We start from the raw sequence: 19075 nt of genomic DNA on the forward strand, positions 1-19075 counted from the left end.
AACTTCTCTATTTTTCTCGGCTTCCAAATGACAACAACACTGACAACTTACATAATTCATGTAACTTGCAAAACAGAATGATGTAAATTATATAAAGTTTGTAATTAGGCAATTGACAAATAATGAAAATAATGTCAGTTATAGACATTTTCACTTATGGGCATTTTTGTTAAACAGACTTTATTTCCTCTCACTTTGTAGAATCAAGATTTTATGGCATTGATCAATTTCATATATTAAGGATATACCTTAAGAAAAGTACAAGTATCTTTAACAAGTGTTACCTTTTGTAGAACAAGGGGGTATAATCTGTGAGTCTCCATGTTATTGAAGGAGATAGTCATATTTAATATACCTAATTAACATAATAGAGCCCTATCATTCCATATTTCCTTCTTTCCAGGCAGATAGGCATATTCTCAAACTCAGTGTGCCAAGTTATTATCACTTTCCAATTTTAGTTTTCTAAGGATACTCACTTTGCTTTGGCTAATAAGAATGGAATTAAATTTACCCCTTACATAGAATTTACTGAAGCCTATTTAATGTGCAACACAAACTTAACTTGAGAATGCTTCTATCCAGCTTCTTGTTTAATATATGACTTTTCTGACCTTTCAAGGCAGTCAACTTTGGCCAGCAGCAATGGCTTCTCTAAATCCAACAAAGGATGGGCTAGAAAGATATCTAGGATTCAGAAGCAGTCTCATTAAGTCATTAAAGGTATATTGCTCAGTTGCATGCTAATTAGCATTACATTTAAAAAAAACTGAACAAAGAACCTGAAAAACCAGGGAAAGCACTATATTAATCATCCCTAATAAGCAGTGATGGAATTCAGTCAGTTTGCACCACCTCAGCAGAACCGGTAGCTAATTTTTTGTTGCCCAAGTCCAGAATGGACTTCCGGAAGTGGCACCCACACAGAGAACCGGTTGTTCACATATTTGAATCCCACAACTGCTACTAAGGCGTTAAATGAATATTAAAATATTTTTCCCAAGTATTAAAATAATTTTAAGAACAAAGACTCTTTTCAAAGCAAGTTGACTCTACTATAAAAGACTCAAACATTTAAATATGTTGTTCCACGGGTTATATAAGTTTTAAGACTATTTCTTGTTTGTGCCTTTCAATTACTGCTTAAGTGCTCAAACTAGTAACCACCGTTTAAGCGGAAGATTCAAATTCCTTAATAAATATTAAATTTCACATGTAGCACAGGTATAAGGACTGAAGGTTGTGAGGGAATAAATTGCTTAGAAATACTCCAGGGTACACAAGGATGAACCTTAAATAAAACAGCAGAAATTACAAAAATAGCATCAGAGGAGATCCCAGTTAAAGTGAGAGATTAAGGTAAAGTTTCTTTACACAATTAGGCAATTTCCTCACCTCTGCCTACCAATATGTGTGTAAGAGAAGAGGAGGAGAAAGACCAAACTAACTTTGGGAAGTGACACAAGTGAAAATAACAGAAAATGAAATTAGGTCAAGCTGTGTGTAGGCTAAACAAATGTTTCTCTGTGGTGGTTATCCATCTTCAGATCATTTATAAAAGGGAGACAGTACTTCTTACTCACTGTCATATTCAAATGTGTATATTCTGTCTTTTAATTCCATCCACCACTCCAAAAACACCACACTACTTTGAATGGAATTTGCATTGCTTTAACAAAGAGGAATAACAAGGTTAAGGTGGGGAAGACTGTTCCCTATCATCCCCTTTGCCTAGTTCCTCAACTTCCGTTGTGTGATTGGTTGAGAAACCAGACTATGTCCCAAAAGATATAGAAATGGACCAGGTTTTGCAATCTGCTCCATAAAAGGACCAGTTATAAGAAATGTTATAAAATGTTCAGATGATCACCTTTTCCAGTCATAAAAGGGCCAGTTGCAAGAAACTTTTGCTTTTATGGGTCCACAAGGATTATCTTTTTCCAAAGAAACATGTAGTTGATGGGATCCATTTACAGCTCCAGCAAGCAAGGAGTTAACTAACCAGCTGTTTAAAAGAGGAAATGAAGGCATCCACTGCCTAATTATACTAACAGCACTGCAGAATTATGACTAAAAGCAGAGGAGTTTCAAGGAGTGCCTAGCTTTGAGCTGATTTACTTTCCTGGTGTGCTTTGGAAGACTAAGATGTTGCACCATATAGCTCTGCTGTCCACTGTTACTGTTTTGGGTGTGCTGGAACAAGGTAAGAGATGCGTTCTGCTGTTACAGAAACAAATTGAATATAGCTTTATAGATTGTAAAAAAAAACCTGGGTCATTAAGGTAGCTACAAAATGTACATTGTATAAGAAATTTAGCAGTAGGTTAGGCAAAGAACCAAAATGATTGGTGATATTCTAATAAGCCTTTTATAAAATAGAAAGTAACTCATGGTTTCTTTCAGCTACTTGGAGGGGCAAAAGCCAAAGACTAGGTTATAGAAACAGTGGTTGTCTATTGCCAGCAATAGAGATGTTTAGTTTGTCCAATACAAGAACAAAAACTAAAATTCTCTCTTTGATTAGTTTCCATCCATGGCTTCTTGTCCTGCCTTCAGGTGCTTTGGAGAATAGCTTGACTCCCTCTTCTTTGTGACAGCCCCTGAGATATTGGAATACTGCTATCATGTCCCCCCTCGTCCTTTTCTTCATTAAACTAGACATACCCAATTCCAGCAGCCATTCCTTATATGTTTTAGCCTCCAGTCCTCTAATCATCTTTGTTGCTCTTCTCTGTATTCTTTCTAGAGTCTCAACATATTTTTTACATCGTGGTGACTAAAACTGGATGCAGTATTCCAAGTGTGGCCTTACCGCAGCCTAGCACTGTGTTGGCTTTCTTGGCAGCTGCAGCACACTGCTGGCTCATATTTAAGTGATTGTCCACTAGGACTCCGAGATCTCTCTCACAGTTACTACTACTGAGCAAGGTGCCACCTATAGTGCTATACCTGTGCATTTGGTCTTTCTTGCCTAAATGTAGAAGCTTACTTTTTTCACCACTGAATTTCATTTTGTTAGATAGCGCCCAATGTTCAATCTGTCAAGATCCTTCTGTATCTTAAACCTATCTTCTGGAGTGTTGGCTATTTCTGCCAGCTTGGTGTTGTCTGCAAATTTGATGAGTTCCTCATCCAAATCATTGATGAAAATGTTGAAGGGCACTGGCCCACAACAAAGCCCTGGGGCACCCCACCACACATTTCCCTCCATGTAGATGCAATTCCATTGAGGACCACACGCTGAGTATGGCCGGTCAGCCAGCTACGTATCCATCTGATGGTGATGCTGTCTAACCCACATTTTGCTATCTTATCAAGTAGTAGGTTGTGGTCTACTTTACCAAATGCCTTACTGAAGTCCAAGTAAACTATATCCACAGCATTCCTCTGGTCCACTAATTTTGTCATCTGATCAAAGAATGCAATAAGATTTGTCTGACGTGATCTATTTTTGACAAACCCATGCTGGCTTTTGGCAATGACTTTGTTTCCCTCTAGAGTCTAGGTGTTCACTTATTCGTTGTTTTTCCAGAATCTTCCCAGGTATTGAGGTCATGCTGATAGGTCTGTAGTTCCATTTTTTTTCCTTTTTTGAAGATGGGAGCTACATCAGCTCTTTTCCAGTCCTCTGGTAGTTCCCCAGTGCTCTAGGATCTTTGAAAGATATAGTCCAGTGGCTCTGAGATCACATCTGCCAGTTCCTTAGAACCTTGGGGTGTAAACCATCTGGTCCTGGTGATTTGAACTCGTCTAGGGTAGATAGGTGCTCACTTACCATTTTCTTGCCTATCTTAACTTGTGTTTCTAATCTGTTCTTTATGGTACTGTTTTTGATAAGTTGGACTGTTTTTTCCCTTTGTGTAAAGACAGATGCAAAAAACAAGTAGTTCTGCTTTCTCCCTGTTGCTTGTCACCTTCTTGTCACTTTCTCCCACTAATGGACCAATCATTTCCTTCACTTTTTTCTTGTTTTTTACATGTTGAAAGAAGCTTTGTTATTTCTGACTTTGGTAGCAAGCCTTAGTTCATTTTGAGCCTTAGCTTTCCTCACTTCATCTTTGCAGGCTTGGGCTATTTGCTGATATTCTGCCTTATTCTGCCCTCTTTCCACTTTTTATATTTGTCCTTTTTGTCTTTCAATTTATCAGAGAGTTTTTTAAGAACCTACATAAGAACTTTTCAGCAATTGAATAACTGTCAAGTCTTCACACATTCTCTCCTGCAAGGTAAATATCCTCAACTGCTCCTGAGTTTTTCCTTCCAGGTCCCTTGTTGCCTTGGTTACTCTCTTCTGGCACCACTCCAGTGGGTCAAATGTTCTTCCTAAGTTGCTAGGCCCAGAACTGGACCTAATATTCTTGGTGCTGTTTAACAAATACCAAACCAAAAGAACAAAGAACAACAATTTTTTGATTTCCCTTTCTCATACTTGCCCTGGGTAGATAGCAAGGCTAGTGGAAATTATGAGGGGAATATATTGGTTTGGGACAAAGTTCCTTAAGTGTGCTTTGTTGCTGCTTCCCCAGCAGATGACAACCAAGAGGAATAAGCAATGCTGTCCTGAAATATGCTATATGTTTCTTACAATATCTTGGCAGACTTCAAATTCAGTACAGTAATTGATCCACGTGTAAAAATGCATTTGATAACCTTTGTTTCCATTCTTCTTCTTGCCTAACATAATACCTTTAACATTTTCCAGTGTAACATGACTGTGCACATCACAGTGCACAGCAATTCAAAACATATTAATGAAATGCACCTTTAAATGAAATGTTCTATTTTATTAGGGCTTGGTTCTGTGGTGGTTTTCACATTCAAATACTGCATCTTTTTTTGAATTGAATGGTTTTAATCTCCGTTTGAGGATTAAAAGTTGAAAGAAGTATGCATCAAATCACACCGTCAATTTGTGTAAGGCTGCAAATTGAAAATTGTTTTCTGGCCTTGTTATGTATTTTGATTTCAGCATTTTGCCTTGGAATGTCTTACTGACTAGCTTGCTATTTAGAGGTCATTAAAAGGGCTGTCTGCCGCTCCCAAACAATGGAATGCACCTCTTTTAGAATTGGCCTCAGTCTGAGGGAAGATTGCAGATTTTAAAGGTGTGGAGTCAAAGCTTTTTAATTTGTTCCTTGCAGTTTGTTCTTACTATATGAATATTAGGATATGAAATGGCTAGTGAAAATGTTAAGTAAAACACAGACACACAGACACTTTATTTAATGTTTCCAGGGACACCTTTGTCAGTACTTTATGTTATGTTTTCTTTACTTTTTACATGATGATGATGATGATAATAATAATAATAATAAACCATTGGAAGGGACTGTGGAGGTCATCTAGTCCAACCCCCTGCTCAGGCAGGAAACCCTATACCATTTCAGACAAATGGCTGGCCAGTCTCTTCTTAAAAACTTCCTGTGTTGGAGCATTCACCATACTATTTATTTATTCCAGGCGTTTCATAAAGGCTTCATAACTATTGGCTGTAAGGCTACATGCAAAAGAAATACAGTGTTTTAAAATTTAATTTTTAAAAAAATGTAAAATAAAACATTGAAATAGATGCCACAGAAAGCATTTTAAAATACTGCCGAGATAGTTAAATAACATCATAGGACAGCAGCAGAAAAGAGAGATGGTAGGAGAGGAAAGAGTTTGGAGGTGGGGGAGGAAATTTCCTCACTTGGGAAGGGAGGGTCTCATTAACCTTCCACAGTTACTCAACACAAACGGCCCTTACAGAACTGGGGCTCTAATCTGTCAATCATCTTCCTAGCCACTGAAGATTCTGTCATGTTTGTCCCCATGACAAGTAAGCCAAAGCAAAAGTGTTTGGTCCAGTCAAGTGGTTAACGCACCAGGCTAGAAAGCAAGAGGCCGTGAGTTCTAGTCCCTCCTTAGCCGTGAGAGCCGGATGGGTGATTTTGGGCCAGTCCTTCTCTCAGCCCAACCTACCTCACAGGGCTGTTGTTGTTGGGAAAATAGGAGAAGGAAGTATTAGGTACGTTCATCGCCTTGAGTTATTTGTAAAAAATAATAAAGGCAGGATACAAATAAAAACTCTCCCTTTTTATGACCCTGTAGTCTCTATTCAGGGTAGAGTCAGGGAGACTGGATGGAGATGAGAATTTACTGGCTAGGTGCCCTTCCTGATACCTACATAGGAGTTCGCAGCAGATATTTTTTATTCACACCTTATTTGCCGCTACCAAGGATTGAACTCTCAATCTTCCGAGTGGGAGGAGAGAGTCTTCACCATTAGGCCTATAGAAATAAATAGAATAAATGCCCACAGATGTACAACAGAATCCTTTTGTGGAAATGTTGGGTAATCTGACCACTTGAAGGTAAAATTCTGCCCAGCCTATTAATGTGGAAAGGGAGGAAGAAGCTGATAAGAATCAAGTGAGGTCTGTGGGTCCTTCTGAGGCTTTCCTGTGTTCTGCTTTTGTATATTCAGTGTGAACAGTGTTTGCTGATGCAAATGACCGAGCTGTTTTCCTTCAACAAAAGAAATAATGAGCCTCTCTTTACCTTTTGTCCCCATCCAGCCTATTTTGCCATTCAGGTGATCGCCTTTCGGAGGAAGTTCAAAGTCTCCCCTCCCATCACTTCAGGCCCACCAGAATTTGAAAGGATCTTCAGAGCACAGTAAGCTAAATGCTGCTTTGTAAAAAAACAAAACAAAACATTTTCCCCCTTTGAAATGCGTTTAGAAGCAGCAATCAAGCCATTCCCTTTCAAGGTAAATTATGTTAGGCAAAGTGCATAAAAGAAGTAAGGAAAACCTCAAATAAAACATGAAATGGGGGGAGAAGAAAGCATAGCTGGATCTAATTTATACTAACACATTTGCTAGAACTTTCCAGGCTTTCTGACTTTTTGTTCTTTAAAGCAGGGGTCTGCAACCTTGACAACTTTAAAATTTGTGGACTTCAGCTCCCAGAATTCCTCAGCCAGCTGGCTGAGGAATGCTGGGAGCTGAAGTCCACAAATTTTAAAGTTGTCAAGGTTGCAGACCCCTGCTTTAGAGCTTCTCTTTTCTCTCTTTTTTAAGTATAACATCCTCTCCATCCAATTGTGACTTTGTCAGCTTTCTTCCTCTCAATCTGTTGATTCTCTCTTCATATATTTTCTCTGTGGTTTGATTTTCATTCATTCTTTCTGCATGGTCAAGCCACTTCAGCAATTTCTTTACTCCACGTTCTCAAGTATACCCTTGCCACAACTTTCAACTTCCTTTCATTTTTCTCATGAACCTATTTTCAGACTGTAGTTCTGCAATGAACATCGAGCATTAAAATGCCACCCTTCTAATTCTAGACAAAAGGGAGGATCTTGACAAATATTGATATACGGAGTAACTGGGAGGTCCAGAGAATGTCTGTGCTCTCTCTGTTTTGCTTTCCACAAAGGTATTAAAACTGTTTTAGAATGTTGCACATTCTGAGCAGAAAATGCCTGTACAAATCCTCTCTAATGACATAAAATGAAACACAATGTTGAGAAATTCAGAAGAACAGAGCTGGAAAGGACCTCCTGCTCAAGCAGGAGACCCTATACAAGGGTAGGCAACCTTGGCTCTTTTATGACTCGTGGACTTTAACTCCTAGAATTCCTGAGCCAGCATGGCTCAGCTTGGAAATCTCTCCCTTTCCCCTCAGCATCAACATTTTATAAAATTTTTTATAAAATGTTTTATAGATGGCATCTGGATCCTAAAAAGTTGTCTTGTATGTACCCGAACCTGCAACCTAAATGTTGGAGATGCGGTTGCTTTGGATGCAACCTATTTTCATGTTTGGTGGACTTGTAAAAATATTAAAGCCTTCTGGATTATGATTTGGTGGAACATTCAAAAGGTTTTTAAAAGGAAGATTAAGTTTACTCCCCAGTTGTTTCTTTTGGGTATTTTTGTGGATTTTGATGCTAAAGAAACTATTTTAATGTTGAATTTAATAACAGCAGCAAGATTATTGGTGGGTCAATATTGGAAGAAGGATACTCTGCCTTCTTTAGTAGAATGGGTATTTAAGGTTTCTAATTTAGCAGAAATGGCCAAAATTTCTGCTTATTTAAAGGACCATTCACAAGAGAGATATTTTAATGTATGGAGAAGATGGATAGAATATGTTCAGAAGAAGTATGGAACTACAAAGTTTCACTTATTTTATGAGTAATGAATTTGTTTATAAATTTATGATGTTAAAGTTTGAAGAGAATTAAGGGTTAGTATGATTTTGGTTATTGTATAATTAGTAAACTTAAATAGATTATGTTTAATATGTTTGTATAACCCTGTACTTAGCTCTGGGAAGTCGGGGTGGGGAGGTGGGGGAGGGGGGTGGGGGGAGGATGGGTTGAAGTTTAAGTAGTTCAGATAAGTAGAAATAGTTTTATTGTATATAATATTGATGTTTTAATTTGGAGAGAGGAATTGCTCGGGCATTTCCCCTGGACCGCATCCAAAGCGAGAAGATAGAAGAAGGGGAGAAGCAAGTAGGAAGATTGAGGAGAAGGAGGAGAGGGGGAGAGTGAGGAAGAGGAAGAAGAGGGAAAGAGGGAAGTAGGTTAGAGGGTGGATGCGGTTTGGGGGGAAATGGGTGAGCAATACCGAAAGTTGTGTGTATCATTTTTATTTTTTATCTGAAGTATTTTTATGAATGTAATGTATTGTAAAATTGAAAATAAAAACTTTTTACAAAAAAAAAAAAGAGCCAAGGTTGCCTACCCCTGCCCTATACCATTCCAGACTAGTGGCTGTCCAGTCTCTTCTTAAAAGCCTCCAGTGATGGAGCAGCCACAACTTCTGAAGGCAAGCCTTTCCACTGCTTGTTTTCATTCTTAAGAATTTTCTCCTTAGTTCTAGATTGTGTCTCTCCTTGATTAGTTTCCATCCAGTGCTTCTCCTGCCTTCTGGTGCTTTGGAAAATAGTTGACCCCCCTTCTTTGCAGCAGCCTCTCAAATACTGGAAGACTGCTGTCATGTCACTCCACTCCTTTTCACTAGAAAATGTGCTTGTTCCTTACATTTTCTATGGGACAGCATAATTCCAGGAGCAAAGCTTTAGAGCAGACATGTCAAACACAAGGCCCGGGGGCCGGATGCGGCCCACAAAGTGGTTTTATGTGGCCCGCGAAGCCATCCTGGAAGCAGAGAGGGAATGGCCCCTGCTGCCTTGGTCCGGGCCCAGGCCAGCCGGGAGCCAATGTACAATTTTGTGGTGGTCATCTATACTGAAATGCATTGTCTTAGCTCCACAAGGCCGTCTGGAAACAACAAGGAACCAGCCCCTGCTGTGTCAGCCCCGCCCCCTGGGTGCATGCTGGGGAGGTGTCACCCTTTGTGAGGAATGAAGAAATGGGCCATGCCTTAACACTTGCCCCAGTCCCACCCCCTTCTGCCACAGACCCTCAGATCTGTTCACTCCTGCCCAGGCCCCCACACGCACCCTTGACACGAACAATGTAGAGCTGGCCATACCTACTCAGTAGGCCACACCCACTCCATCCATGCCCACTCAGTAGGCTGCACCCACCCTAGCCACACCCATCCGCCCCCCCAAGGGCAACCCCAATGCTGATGCGGCCTTCAATGAAATTGATTTTGACACCCCTGCTTTAGAGCTAGTTTGGTCTAGTGATTAAAGCATCAGACTGGTACACTAGGAGGCAATGAGTTCTATTCCTACCCTGGGCATGATGTCTGGCAGGAGAGTTTGGGCTGGTCACTCATTCTCAGCCCAACCCATCTCACAGAATTATTATTGTGGGGAAAAGATGAGAAGAAAGGAGTATTAGGTATGTTCATTGCCTCAAGTTAATCATAAAAATAATGAAGGTGGGTTATAAATTAATAGTAATTGGTCAAGGCATGGTAAAGCTTGTCACAAGTGGTTAATGGAATCTGTCCTGCTTAATTTCCACATGGCTGTAATGCTATGTTCAATGAGAAAAGGGAAACACAGGTTTTTCATAACAAAATACTGTTTGGTGATACTACTAACTGCATTCTACACATTTCAGACAAACATCCATCTCCCTTCCAAAGTACCAGTGGGAGGGGCTGATTTGCACTGAGCGAAGAGAGGGAAGAAATGAGGGCATTGTTTTCTTGGCTGTGGTTTTTCTGCTAAAGTATCCTACTTTCCATAGTGGAGGGAAATATGGGATGTTCCAGATAACTTGCTCCGACATGGGGCAACCTTCAAATTCCCTAGCCAGCATGGCCTCTGTTGAGAATTTTGGAAGGTGATGCCCACACATCTGGAGGGTGGCCAGGTTGAGAAACACAGCTCCAGACCCATCAAGTCAACTAGAAGTGTCCAGTTCTTTGCACTTGTTCATAAACAGAAGTATTTGCTATTTGCTATCTTTAAAATCAAATGGACTGAATTTTCAACCTACTATCTTCTGACTTTGACGCCTCCAATGAGATGTGCACTTGTTAATCACTTGTTTGAATTATTGCCACAATATGTTCCTCAGATGACTGGCAGCTCCAAAATGTGATTTTGATTGGTTCAAAATGCTGCCAGAGGGAATATATATTCTTTTTATACTGAGTGAACTGCACTGACTTTCTGCTTATTTCTGGACATTTAACTAGTATTAACTGTTGCATTTCATCCTTACTCAGAAATCAGATGATAAAGTTCTGTTTCCAGTTTCCTGTTTTATTTGTGGTTTGGATAGGGTATATAATAAGGGAGAGCCTTTTCATTGGAAATGCCCACACTTTTCAACCTTCCCTTCTAGGAGAAGTTAGTTAAAATTGGTGCACTTTCCCTTTAAGGGAGGAAATGATCAAAAGGTCAGATCAGGTCAGATAATGGTTTATTTGTGATAATGAAACTCCTTCTATTCAATCTATTGCAGCTCAGTTGCAAAATAAGGTACGTAGGAGGATATACATGGAAGTGAGCAGTTCTGCTTCCTTTATGTCAATGTTGGAACAGATCCCAGGACTACTTTATTCACCTATAAGGTCCTCATGATCTTAGACACCATGATCTTTACAGACATATCACCCCGCCCCGAATAGTGGTACCTAACCTATAATCAGAGGCTCAATTTTGAGTATCTTCACATGCTTTGGGCAATAAACGGTAGAATGTGGCATTTTAAAAATCCCCCCCATCCCCAAGCTGCAACCGCTAAGGAATACCATCTTCAAATGGGTCTACTAATGCTTAATTTGTTATCTTTCCAGAAGCAGACAAAGCTCATTTTATTTTTCTTCACTTTCTAATTTCCTTGCATGGAGTGTGGTGCTTTATTCCTGTGATGCTTTGTTGTTGTAACGATTTATTTTTGTTGCCAAAAGAGATTCTGCTATAGAATGATAGCGATTAGAACAAATTATAAGCAATTCCTCTTCAAACCTTATTGTTTCCATAAAACTTATGAGGCAAATGTTCAGTTTCTATGCAATTATACCTCAATACTGTAATGATCACATCTTCCAGGTTTTTTTAACCTCCATTTTGGTCCCATTTTTTTCCTTGTCTCTAGTTGGTCAGATTTTAGAATGTAAGCCCACTTTTAAAAGGAAAACCTTTTATCCATATAATCAAAAGGAATTTGCAGTTGTTACTACTCACCAAGCATGCAATTCAGCAATAAGGACATAATCATAGTGATTTCTTTTTTAGACTGGAACAAAAAGATCCACTTTTCAGAAGTAGGGAAATAATGCATGAGTTGCAAAAATATTGTGGTTTGCAAAATAGCATAGAGAAATGTTCTGACAATGTGTACACGTGTTTGTCTATAGTGGTCTGAGATGAATTTGTGAATGGATGCAGAAGTGGGCTGAAATGAACATAGAGGTCAAGAAAATGAGAATCAAAGCAAATGTGACAGATTTGTCCCGTCGCAATTATTTTTCCCCATCAGCAGCGATCTGATTGTTTTCTCCTTTGTTTTATCAGAGCAAATTGCTCAGAATATTTCCCAATATTTCTCTCCCTCTTATGGGTGGCTGGAATCTTTTCCCATCAAGGTAAGAGATAAAATCCTAATTCAAAATCTCTCAGATGTGATGTCCTTTCTGCAAGTAAAAATATAGAAGAATAAGTGAGAAACTGGACAACTTTTAAAAATCCCCCCCCACCGCTTTTTATTTTTAATGTTTATCTAAGGTAACTGCATTGTAAATAAATAGTTACCGTAAGTATTAAAATCCAGTAGCGGGGTAGACTTTGCATCAAGGAAGCCTCAAGCTTGCAGTGGTAGAGATGATGTACCTTGGGCTTCCCTGGGGTGTTTTTGGTATCTCCTACTGACTTTGGTATCACCTGCACAGGGGCTCCCACTTCATCTGATTGCCTCAAAATGCTGTGGGGCATCTATGGCCAACCTGATGCTTTCCACTGTTAATCTAAAATGCACCACTTGTAAATGATGTAATAGGCCAATACACATGAGAACAAGCTTAAGAAGATTAATTACAGATAGTCCTCCACATCACCACAATTGAGTCCAAAATTTCTGTTGCTGAGCAAGACATTTGTTAAGTGAATTTGCCCCATTTTACGACCTTTCTTGCCACAGTTGTTAAGTGGATCACTGCAGTTGTTAAGCTAGCAACATGGTTGTCAAGTGAATCTGGCTTCCCCATTGACTTTGCTTGTCAGATGGTCACAAAAGGAGATCACGTGACTCCCCCGTGACACTGCAACCGTCATAAATCTGAGTCAGTTGCCAAGCATCTGAATTTTGATCATGTGACCATGGGGGATGCTGCAAAGGTTGTAAGTGTGAAAAATAGTCATAAGTCACTTTTTTTTAGTGCCGTTGCAACTTTGAACAGTCAAGGACTACCTGTATATGTGAGACACTATTGCTATTGAAGGACGCAGTTATTGTGTCTTGCTATACTCTCACATTTGACAGAAGCTTCACAAGACGTTTGGGCAAAATAGATCACATCTGGATCAGGCTAGTGTAGGGAAGAACAAGTACTATATTCTGTAGGCTCAAGGTACATGGGAAGCCAAGAATTAAAGCTATTGTTTCTGCCTAAAAATCTTTACAGTTGTGCTAATAGGTAATGGCAGCATCTAGATAACAGTGCTCCTTTACATGATTGAAATTCTACAGGCCTGGCTAGCGAGCAGACCAAAGAACAGGTTTGGTGTTTTTCCTTTCCAAATATTTTTATGATATTGGTTTTGTTAATGATTTTTTTTCTGATTTTTCAGAAAGGTATACTTCCTAGAGTTACTTTGGCAATTGAGACAGTTTATAAGTAAAAAAATAAAGGTTGATAGAGAAATTGTGATTTAAGGACTCTTTTATTAATTAGTCCTCAATCAGTTGTCACAAAAGATCTTTTTAAGCAGTGACTTTTGCAGAATTTTATTGTCTGTTTCATTGTTAAAGCAAGGCTGGTGCGAGTCCCCTTAAGCTGTAAAAGTTTCCACCACTCCAAGTAGCTGGTGAATGAATATCTAGCAAGGTTGTTTTTTGCCTGGTGAAAGGCAAGACTACCCCCCTTCACTCTGTGTGTGTGTGTGTGTGTGTGTGTGTGTGTGTGTGTGTGTGTGTGTTTGTTTTCTGAGGTTTTCGCGGATGTTAGTATGTAGGTCTTGGTTATTCAGGTTTTCTCCCGCATAAAATTGGAAGTGTCTTGGCGATGTTTTGGCGAAGTCCCATTTGTCATCTTCAGGCTGGTGTTTTCGGCTTCGTGCTTCTAGGAGCATGAAGCCGAAAACACCAGCCTGAAGATGACAAATGGGACTTTGTTGAAACGTCGCCAAGACACTTCCAATTTTACATGGGAGAAAATCCGAATAACCAAAGACATACATACATACATACATACATACGTACATATGTACACATATACACACACACATACAGACACACACATCTATATCACTTCATCAATGCAAAAATGAGGATGTATCCCAGCATCCATGCTGCAAACCTAATTTGCTGTACTTGTGACCTGATCTTGAGATGCCTCAGACTTTTTTTAAAGAAAAAAGCCCCTCCTGTTTTTGAATTTCTTATTGAAATTAATATTTGTTAACTCTAAGTATCTGATTATTGCCTTCTTTGTAGTTTTGGCTGCCTTCTGTGGACTAATTTACCTTTATGCTCGCTATCAATACTTTAGAGGATATGCGCATTCTGCTGAAAGAAGGTGAGTAATCCTTGTGTGAAGTAAGTCAAGTAAATTGTCTCTCAGAAAAGTAATTTTTCTGATCTTCGAGGTGGAATCTGTAGCCTTGAGAGCAACACAAATCCATCTCTGAATCTGATTGCTTTAGGCTATAGGTAGATAACATATTGCAAGCTAATGTTTTCCAGTACAAAAACCATCCCTTGCACAAAACAAATTAGGTTGTTTTCCCCCCCCCCAACTTCCTAACTCCTAAGTAGCCCCCAGGAATATACTAATTTTATATTTAACCCCATGAGTTCTCAAGGGGTATAGATTTGACACAGATTAAGCACTTCACTGATAATTAAGATAAAGAAAACACAGCATTTTGGAACAGCTCTTTCATTCTACATCAGAGGTGGGAAACTATGGCCCCATTATGACTTGTGGACCTTAACTTTCAGAATTGCTGAGCCAACATGGCTGGCTCAGGAATTCTGGGACTTGAAGTCCACAAGCATAAAAGGGCCATTGTTCCCCATCCCTTTTCTACATCATCTCCCCCTTGTATTTTAAGAAAAGAAACCGCCAGAAATTGCCTATCTTTCCGTGGTTAGTCCAAGAAGATAAGGTATAGAATTGTGCCTATCTAGATCAGCTCAAGGGCATACCATGTCTGGTGATAACGCTAGTAGTTGCAAGTCAATCAGTTAATTTTGCTAGATGGGTATTTTTTAAATCCTTCTCCAGTAATGCAGCTCAAATCTGCAGGGTTTGTCTCAGTCTATTTACCAAGTTACTATGGAAGCTATTTGTGAGAGTACTGACATTACTGTGGCAACAGCCAGCCTCGATTAACTCTAGCTGGGTTTTTTTTTCTCTTCTATTTGCACAGATTGGGCCCCATGTATTTCAGCGCTGGAGTTCTTTTCATTCTTATTGGCTTGTCCATGGTGGGATTACTTGCCCATTTTGTGCGATACTTTAATTCCTTAAAAGTGCTTTGAAATCAACCATTCACCCCTTTCAGCTGACAAAATACTTGGTGATTGTGCCTTAGTTTTCAACTTTCATTTCTCCTTTTTTTTTTCCAAATTAAAATAGTTTTGATTTTCTAGAAATGTATTTTTGTTTTCTATTAATGTTCCTCTGGCTTTCTTCATAGTAGTATTGTTATATCTATTTCCTGTGGGTTAAAAAAATGGTTAAATTGTAACAGATTTATATCTACAAGGTAAAATTCTCAATAATACATGAAGTGCTATTAGGTAGTCTCTGATGCTTTGAACAAGGAACGTGAGACAAAAAGAGAGCCAATAAAGGTCTGGATTCAATGCAGTTAGAATCAAAGTCTTGCATTAAGATCTTTTGCTCATGGGATCCAGTCTACTGGAAGACAACCAGAATTAAACCTGAGTAAAACTAACTTGAAATGATTGTTAGGAACCATGGATGAAACTGAAGTTTCTTTTGAAGAACCCTTATTGGGCTTTTCTCAGAAAAGACACATCCAGTTGCAGGAATGAGGTTATATATGAATAGGTTCATGAGAAGATTTACTCTTTTACCATAGTTTTCAATTATTAAGCTGATTTTTTTCTTCACTGTAATTCCAATTGTCTTTCACCTCACAATCAGGAGGCTGTGAATTCAATCCTAAGTAGCAGCAGATGTTCCCCTCTGTGGGTGCAAAGAGAAAATATTTGCTGTGAGCTCTGTGTAGGCGTCAGGAAGGGCATCCGGACGTTTAAAATTTAAACGCTCAGCTCCATTCAGTCGGCCCAACTCCAACCTGATGCAAGGCATTAGAGGGTCATTAAAAGAAAAAAAATCTAATTGTCTTGATTTTATTCTTTTCTCTCTTGTATTCATATTTCTTTAATAGTTAAAAGATTGGGAATTGTAGGTACTATTTTAACTATAGCTCCACCCCATGTACTGGGGAGGATCCAATCTGGTGAGGGAAGAGTCAGTAGGACACTCTATTATGGAGTGACTTGGGGTCTTCCCTATCTTGTTTACTACTATATGAAGTTGGAAGACGTCATGTGAGTTCACAAAGTGGTATCATCAATATGCTGATGATCCCCACTTGTACATCTCCATTTCAGGCAAACTGAAGATGCAGAAGGTGTCCTGAGCAGTGCCTGGAGGCTGTCAGGATTTGGATGGGGAGAAACAGACTCAGAATCAACCAGAACAAGATGGGGTGGCTGCTAATTTAGAAGCCAAGATTTTCTGTGATTATAACATTTTCAAGCTTATTGAAGTTAAGCTACAGAGAGAGCAGATTGGCAACCTGGGAATCTTCCTGAATTCATAAATGTCTATGGAGATTCTCAGTCATCCAGGTCATGGTTGTCCTAAAAGCGTTTTGCAAAAGGCAACTGGACTTTATTTTTTCCTTAAAGATGTTTTGCTTCTCATCCAAAAATCTTCTTCAGTTCAGAACTCTGAAAAGCACCTTTGGAACTCCTGAAGTTATAGCACCTTCTAGAGTGGTTTTAGGCACCTGGCATGTGGTATGCGACCTAGACAAGTGTGTGTGGGGGGGAAATGAGCTGAAGTGGTGGGGAGAAGGCTGGGGGAGAGTCAGCTGGAGCTGGGGCTCTGCTGAGGGCCCTGGATCAGCGCACGCGGCTCTAGCTGATTGGTGCTTCCAGCGGCCTGGGGGTGTGTGTGCCAGCAACCACAAGCAATCTTCAGGCAGAGAGTCAGTGTTGCTGGGGCTCTGCTGAGGGCCCTGGATCTGCACACACAGCTCCAGCTGATTGGCACTTCCGACAACCTCCACTATCACCAGGAGCAGCAGACAGGCCCTGGGGTGAGAGAGTCAGCTGGAGCTGCAGGGCTACTGAGGCTCAGCAGAGGTCCCAGGATCGCAGTGTGCAGCTCCAGCTGATCAGCGGTGTCTGCAATGGCCAGCTGGGGTTTGGGTGACTGTGTGGGAGAGTGAGACTGGGGTAGTGACTGATGCTGGAGCTCTCCCTGAGTCCGAGAGTGGTGCACTCAGAAAAGAAAAGGAGGAGGAGGGGGGAGAGAGTATAAAAGGAGAGAATATAAATGACGGGAGGGGGAAACGGAAAAAAAGACTATGGGGAAAGAGAGAGGCTTCTGTGAGATAAGCAGAGGACCAAGTGAAGGAGCAGAGGCTGTGCAAGGAGAGCTCAGCAAGCAGTGAGGACAAACAGAGAGAGAAGAGGAGGCTTCTGTGAGACAAGCAGAAGAATCAACGAAGAAGGATGTGAAAGAGAGAGAGAGAGGAGAGAGAGAGAGGAAGAAGGGCCGACCAGCCACCTTACCACCAAGGTAGTGATGGATAATAATAAATATGGATCAATTCATCATACATTTGTCAGTGCAAAGGGAAAGTGATTCAGCAAAGGAACTGCCACCAAAGAAATTAAATCTGGTACTTTCCCCACCCCTTTTTTTGATCATCAAACTTTTGATACCTTGCTAAGAATGGTGGTACTTGAATATTATCATATCCTAAAAGTGATAAAATCTGTGAAAAGGTTGAAAAGCACTGTTCTAGAGGAACAGTTGAATGCCATGACTAAGAAAGTCTTTGCTTAGCTTAAGCTAATGAGCCAGCATAATGGAAGTCCCACTGGAAGATTGGCATGGCAAAAATGAGTAGTGTTGTGTGCCAGATTCTATATTTCCATATAATAGCTGCACACTGAAATGCATTTGAGTATTTCCACACTAGATTAGTTGACTTCAAACTTCAAAATAGTGGTAGAACTCCTTCTGTTCTTGGCTTGAACCACCTGAAGTAAAAACAGGCACTCTTTGCCCTTAGTATGGCCTTTTAAGGATAAGAGAAGATAAAAGATAAACTTCTCCTTGTTCTTGGCAAGGACAAGTGGACTTCTTGATAATATGCACCAATCTACCCTGTCCTTCGCAGAAATGAGCAGAAATACTGTATATAGATACGATTATTACCTATGATTTATATAAACCAGTCAGAAGCCCCTGTAGAGTGGAACTGTAGAGCAGACCTAACCTGGAAGTTAATATACATTTGCTGACATGGAGAAGTTTCCTGACAAACAAAAGAAGTGCAAGATTTCTTTGTCTTTCTTAGATATTAGTAATATACTCTTTGTAAGAGTATACTTTCAGTACTTCTTAGATGTTAGCCTTATATTCTTTGTATGTTGTATTTGATTGTTTTGTTTTTCATATTGTCCTGGAATAAAGCCTCGATTACCCATACTGGTGTCTTTATTGGCTCTGAATCCAAAAGTACATGCAACTGAAAAAGGGTAGCCAGTTTCCTGCAATAGGAGGTACATAGGTAATCCTTGGGTTGTAATAGCAGTTAAGACAGGAATTCCTATTCCTAAATGATGTGGTTGTAAAGCAACGGCAATCCCAGTTACTGTCATAACCCAGAGACCATGCGGGTCATTAACAGAGGACTTAGATGACTGAAATCCTAGGCAAGCAGTGCTGCAGGCAAGTGCTACTGAGCATGGGTGGGCTGGCAGGGACTGCAGGCAGGGTCTAAGGAACATGGTTGGGTGGGTGAGGAGTACTGTGGAATACAAGATTCCTGGGATCTCATGTTGTGCAGAAAGACTCTTAGGAGAAAAAGAGTGGGGGTGACTTTGGTCTTCCCTGCTGGTTTCTCTTTTGACTTTGCTTGTGGGAAGCTGTCAGGGAAGGTTGCAAATGAAGATCATGTGGTCACAGCTCACTGCAATATTGTAATCATAACCAGGGCGCCTGAGTGCTCAGATTGTGATCATATGATTGTGGGGACCATGCAATGGTCAGAACGCCCGATGAGTGGACGTAAGTCCCCCTTTGTTCAGCATCATAACTTTGAACGTTCACTGAGTGAATGGTTATAATCTAAGGACCAGCTTTAGCGAGGACAGCAAGTCATACCCTGATCATCTCTTATTTAAATTACTGTAATTCACTCTATACGGGGTTGCC

The 19075-nt window shown here is 40.0% G+C and overlaps 1 protein-coding gene across 2 annotated transcripts; it reads left to right on the forward strand.

The window, feature by feature from the left end:
* The first annotated feature begins 1784 nt into the window (after nucleotides 1-1784).
* Nucleotides 1785-18330, forward strand: LTC4S (leukotriene C4 synthase). 2 transcript variants are annotated; one of them, XM_039340843.1, is made up of 6 exons: nucleotides 1785-2203; nucleotides 4149-4226; nucleotides 6558-6657; nucleotides 11940-12010; nucleotides 14077-14158; nucleotides 15015-18330. In XM_039340843.1, exons 1-6 carry the CDS (start codon nucleotides 2146-2148, stop codon nucleotides 15124-15126), a joined length of 501 nt encoding a protein of 166 aa, XP_039196777.1. In that variant the 5' UTR covers nucleotides 1785-2145; the 3' UTR covers nucleotides 15127-18330. The 2 variants fall into 2 exon arrangements, with proteins under 2 accessions (XP_039196777.1, XP_039196778.1); XM_039340844.1 differs by lacking the exon at nucleotides 4149-4226 and having other exon boundaries at nucleotides 1824-2203.
* Nucleotides 18331-19075: the final 745 nt, after the last annotated feature.

Source organism: Crotalus tigris, unplaced genomic scaffold, assembly GCF_016545835.1.
Source record: "Crotalus tigris isolate CLP2741 ecotype Arizona unplaced genomic scaffold, ASM1654583v1 scf7180000017754.2947050, whole genome shotgun sequence".
Classification (NCBI taxonomy): Eukaryota; Metazoa; Chordata; class Lepidosauria; order Squamata; family Viperidae; genus Crotalus; species Crotalus tigris.

Bases quoted from the DNA above. Each gene is read 5' to 3' on its own strand.
- LTC4S (XM_039340843.1), top strand. From the start codon at position 2,146: ATGTTGCACCATATAGCTCTGCTGTCCACTGTTACTGTTTTGGGTGTG. The intron at 2,204-4,148 runs GTAAGAGATGCG...TCAATTTATCAG, and splicing joins TTTGGGTGTGCTGGAACAAG to AGAGTTTTTTAAGAACCTAC. The intron at 4,227-6,557 runs GTAAATATCCTC...GTCCCCATCCAG, and splicing joins CACACATTCTCTCCTGCAAG to CCTATTTTGCCATTCAGGTG.